This window comes from Vicugna pacos, chromosome 16 (assembly GCF_048564905.1).
Source record: "Vicugna pacos chromosome 16, VicPac4, whole genome shotgun sequence".
NCBI classification, from domain to species: Eukaryota; Metazoa; Chordata; class Mammalia; order Artiodactyla; family Camelidae; genus Vicugna; species Vicugna pacos.
This window is the reverse complement of record NC_133002.1, coordinates 7095036-7100048: the sequence shown is the minus strand read 5'-3', so window position 1 is coordinate 7100048 and position 5013 is coordinate 7095036. Positions and strand designations below refer to the sequence as shown.

Genomic DNA, 5013 nt, shown 5'->3' with positions numbered 1-5013 from the left:
GCGTGTGGTATCGTGTCAGTCACCTCTGCGCACCACTGCCATTTCGTCGGCCCTGTCCTTTACTCCGGCCACCACTACAGCAACCAGCCCTGCACGGGCTTTGTCCAGCCCCACGTAGGTGTAATGCGGCGGCACCACACTGTGCCATCAGGCTTACCCCTCTTTTCCTGTATCAGGGACTCTGATGCTGAGGCAGAGGATGCCTGCAGGAACCTGCTCGGTCCTCAGGCTTGTGCACCCGGAGGTACTGGACAAGTACTTGTCACTGCAGGGGCTTGAAAGCCAATGGGGAGCACCCACAGCAAAGGAGAAAGTCGGTGAGTATATGGAGAGAATGACTTGTGCCCTGGAAGTCAGCCGGCCTCTGCCCTCGGCCACAATGATGATAGGACTCGAAAACAGAAAGCAAACAGGGGCCAGATCACATAGGGGCTTGTAGGTTATGAGAACGATTGGGCCTTACACTGGTGGGTTTTAAACAGGATTGACTTGGTCTGATCTATTTTTTTTTAACAGGATCACTCCGGCTGCAATGTCGATGGAAAAGGGGCAAGAGCGGAGTAAGGAGCCAAATTGGGAAGCTTTGGCAAGAATCCTGGTGAGAGATAAGGGTGGCTTGGAGCAGGTGAAGGGAGTAGAAGTGGTGAGAAATAAGATTCTGGACACAATTTTGAAAGTGGAGCCAACAGTGTTTGTTCATGGATTGGATGTCGGGGTGAAGCAGAGAGAGGAGTCAAGGGTCAAGACTGCATGTGCGGAGTCACATGAGTGGGTTCACATGTTAGAGCATTCCCATCAGTGGTCACCCCGAAAACAGGGTGTTTGCTCACATGAATGGGGTTAACTCCTGAGGAAAGAATTCTGATTAGAGGGTTAAACGAACCTCCTAGAGGAAGGATTCTTCGTAAAAGAGTCACTCTCTTTGCCCGTATTCATTAGGCAGTTGGGAAAGCCTCAGGACATCCTTGCCCTCTACTTCCTCTTGCCTTCCCAGCCTCGTTCCCTTTTTTTAGAAATAGCGCGTTGTCTCTTTTACAGCCAGAGGACAGCATTCTGACCTCTGCCCTGTGACTTCCTGGTTCTCTTCTTATAAATACCAGAGCAGAGCTGGGGTCCCAGAGAGGCAGAGAGGAAGGCACCCAGGAGACCTCGGGCCAGCACTGCCTGCGCACCGGGAAGATGAAGACCTCCGTGATGGTCCTCTCCTTCCTCCTCATCCTTGCTGCCCACGCCGCTGCTGGTGACTTGACCAAGCTTCCTCGCAGGTGGTCAGGTTGGTGGTAACTCACAATCTGGGGAGGAGACAACAGAGGGCACTTTTGTTCCCAACATAGATGGGTCACTTGTTTAAAAGCAGCCTTAGTATGTACCGACCTCTCTCTTCAGCCTTCGGTCCCAGGGGAAAACTGTATACAGGTGACTGGTCCCACCTGGGGAAACAATTCTCTCCCTTTTCATGGTCAGAATTATCTGATTCTTTCTCTTAGCTGACAGAGGACCATTATGGGCTAGATAAAGAGAATTGTAGTAAAATTCTAAATTTGTAGAAAGAAGCATAGAAGTCTATGATGTTAGAACCATTATATACCATCTAGTGTAAAAGTCTCATTTTGGAGATGAAATTGAACAAGCCTGGCAAATGGCTCACCCAAGTCTACCTAATCATTCTATTTATTTAACAAATAAATATCTAGTACTTCCCATGTGCAAGCAGGCACTGTTCTAAGTGTCTTATAGATATGAATGCACTGGATCCTCCCATCAACAGTGTGGGGTAGACTGTCAGTGACTCATATGGTTTTGTTTATTATTATTGTTAATATTATTATTATTACTACTATTACTATTATTATTATTCTCATTTTATAAATGAGAAAACTGAGGCATAGAAACTCTAGGTCACCTGCCCAAGATCACACAGCCATAAGTATTAGTAGAGTTAGGATCCAAGCTAGTTAGGAAGCTGTTAACAGAAAGACAATGCCTTTTAAGACTTTATTTTGCAAGCCCCATACTCATCATATCAAGTATATTGACATGTATGCAGATGCCTCGTTTAATATAATTCATACATAATCATGTAAGAAATGAGCTAAAAGTTTCGTTATGTTTGCCTAATTAGTGTAATACGGGTCCACGATCCTTTTTCCAAAACTTTGTGGCAAGTTGTATTTTAGAATGCAGAATTTTTCAGGTTCTAAAAAGGTAATACAGTATGGTCCAGCAATTCCACTTCTGGATATACCCAAAAGAACTGAACGCAGGTACATGAGGAGGTATCTGTATGCCCATGCTAATAGCAGCATGATTTATAAACGCCAAAAAGGTGGAAGCAACTCAAGTGTCCACTGACAAATGAATGGATTGAAAAACAGGGTATAGACATACAGTGGAATATTATTCAGCCTTCAAAAATAAGGAAACTCTGACACATGGTATAACATAGGTGAGCCTTGAAGACATTATGGTAAGTGAGATACACCAGTCACAAAAGGACAAACGGTATGATTCCACTCATATGAGGTACTTAAAGTAGCTATATTCAAAGGCAGAAAGTAGAATGGCAGTGGCCCAGGGGTTGGGGGTGGGGTGGGGGGCAGGAAATGGGAAGTTATTGTTTAATGGGTATGGACTCTTAGTTTTGCAAGATGAACAGAGTTCCATGGAAGGATTGTGCTGAGCTGCACAATATGTAAATGTACTTAATGCTACTGGAATGTACACTTAAAAGTGATTAAGCAGGGAGGGTGTAGCTCAGTGCTAAGCATGCACTAGGGCCTGGGTTCAATCCCCATGACCTCTGTTTAAATCAATCAATCAATCCCTAATTACCTCCTCCATCAAAAAATTTTTTTCTAATTTTAAAAAAAGCAATTAAAGTTGTAAACTTTATATTACATACATTTGATCACATTCTAAAAAAAAATTAAAGTTTTAAAACGGTAACACCTCCCTGGACATTCCTTAACATCCCTGGCAGAGTCTGGGAAGCACACTTTGCCAACCACAGTAATATTCCTGCAGCAAACACATGCAAATATTTATCCTAATGGAATAAATAAAGCCTACAAATAACCTCACTCTACTTTGGGCGGCATTGTGCCACCCAATCAGCCAGTGAAATCTGTTCTGTTTCCAGAGCCCCGTGGATTTCAGAAATGTGTAGAAACCACCAAGATATGTGGACTATATTGCATTATGTAGCTGTTCAACTGATTTATTCGTGATGGATTCGCAGTTTGCTTTTTCTATTTAGAGTCGATAGAGTATTTTCATGTCTCAAACTTTTTCAAAAATTCTCTGAAAAGTCTCAGGGCCCTGATGGAGAAGATGGGTCTGGAGGCAGGCCTGGTCCAGTGGTCCGGCATCTCTGCCTCCCTAGCAGGGGATGGGGCTGAGGAGTAAGATAGATGGAGTTGCTGCTTCCCAGCCATTTCTCTTCCCTCCTCGACTGTTTCCCCCAAACAGACCTGCTGTCGACACAGGATAATCATCGTTATCACATACAGTCTCACGGACAAGGTTTGTTATGGTATATATTTAAAAACAGCCAGCAGGTTCAGATCTGCTCAATGGCTTCCATCCACCTTGTTTACAGGGCCTGGGGAGACGGGGAGGGTCCTAAGGTCAGTGAACACGTCCAAGGAAGTTCAGGATGGGTCCTGGGTCCATACGTGGCCTCTATTCCAGCTGGCTGTCCCGAGAATTGTCCTTGGGGTGGGGGGGGCTTCTCTCTGATGCCTCCTGCGGGCCTCAGACCCTTCCTCTTCTTGGAGAAATGGTCCTGCCCTGTTGTGGCCCTGCCTGGGTGCCCTCAGACACCTGGCTCAACCCTGGGGAAAGTGAAGCAGGGAGACACAAGCAAGTGCTGGCCGAGAAGGAAGACATCCCTCTCGAGTCCCGCACCTTCTCACCCTTCCCAGTACTTTGGAGGAAAGGATCTAGTTTTCCTCAAACTCAGTCCTTAAGTGACCCTTTCTCTTACTGCAGGCTTTCACCATCCCACTGACTGCTGCATCTCTTACACCTCACGAAATATCCGATGTGTGTTCATGGAAGATTACTCAATAACGACCAGTGGGTGCTCCCGGCCTGGTGTCATGTAAGTGCCAAGCTCACCGACCATGCCTTGCGGGGAGGGGTGGGCACCTGATGAACAGATGTCCCCAAAAGTCCTATCCTATGGATCCTGCCAGGTCAGCGGAGGCTTGCGTCCTCATTGGGATCCCTTAGGGCATCAGGGACATGATGTTCCCAGTGAAGAAGGAAGCCTGGGAAGGAAGGAGACAGTAGGAGCAAGGCTGCCCAAGGAAACCCCACAACTCACTAAGGGAGTCTCAGAGGCTGAGGGAGGGTCTGAGAGGAGCCGCTCTGAGCCCCTGCAGCAAAGAAACAAAAGAACAGGCTGGGCTGAGTGGGGAATCCGAGAGGCAGGGAGGGTGGTGCTCCCCATCCCCCTTTGCTGACCCCTCCTCTGTTTGTAACCTTTCTCCCTCTTGCTTCCCAGCTTCAAAACCAAGAAAGGGCAGCGTGTCTGTGCCGACCCCAGTAAGGAGGATGTTTGGAAATGCATGGTGAGGCTGAAGCCGGACTCTGTGATATAGAACCTGGAAAGACTACTGCTTGAGAAGGAGCCAGCCACCTCACCTCCATCTCTCTTGCCTCGACCACCTCCTAGAAATTTCCTGGCCTGAATTATTTTTAAAAAGCACCCATTACTGTTCTGTTCTGGTTACATAAGTAATACATTAATAAAGAGTATCCAATTTAACTTTACTTCAACTTTAAGAGGAAAAAGAATCTTTAGCAATGCCAAACTTCAGATCTGTGGGGTTTTTTTTTTTCAAAACAAGACATTATAGTGTAATTTTTTTAAAAGCTAAAAATATGACTTTCAACTATAGATTGACTATGCGTCAAAAATGTATTTAACCCATTAATGAAGGAACCATTAAACTGAATGAAGATCACCTGAGGAACAGAGGTTTATCTAGATAATTGGAAATGACATTC

At 45.8% G+C, this 5013-nt stretch overlaps 1 protein-coding gene across 1 annotated transcript; it reads left to right on the top strand.

Annotated features, from left to right (window-relative positions):
* Positions 1–518: 518 nt before the first annotated feature.
* On the top strand, positions 519–4776 carry LOC102531857 (C-C motif chemokine 3). Its single transcript, XM_015252022.3, has 5 exons — positions 519–598; positions 1101–1273; positions 3469–3522; positions 3991–4102; positions 4508–4776. The coding sequence occupies exons 2-5, from the start codon at positions 1180–1182 to the stop codon at positions 4602–4604; spliced, it is 357 nt and encodes a 118-aa protein (XP_015107508.2). The 5' UTR covers positions 519–598; positions 1101–1179; the 3' UTR covers positions 4605–4776.
* Positions 4777–5013: the final 237 nt, after the last annotated feature.

Excerpts from the sequence above, each read along its gene's own strand:
- LOC102531857 (XM_015252022.3), top strand. The coding sequence starts at position 1,180 with ATGAAGACCTCCGTGATGGTCCTCTCCTTCCTCCTCATCCTTGCTGCC. Across the intron at positions 1,274-3,468 it reads GCTTCCTCGCAGGTGGTCAG|ACCTGCTGTCGACACAGGAT; the intron begins GTTGGTGGTAAC and ends TCCCCCAAACAG. Across the intron at positions 4,103-4,507 it reads TGCTCCCGGCCTGGTGTCAT|CTTCAAAACCAAGAAAGGGC; the intron begins GTAAGTGCCAAG and ends CTTGCTTCCCAG.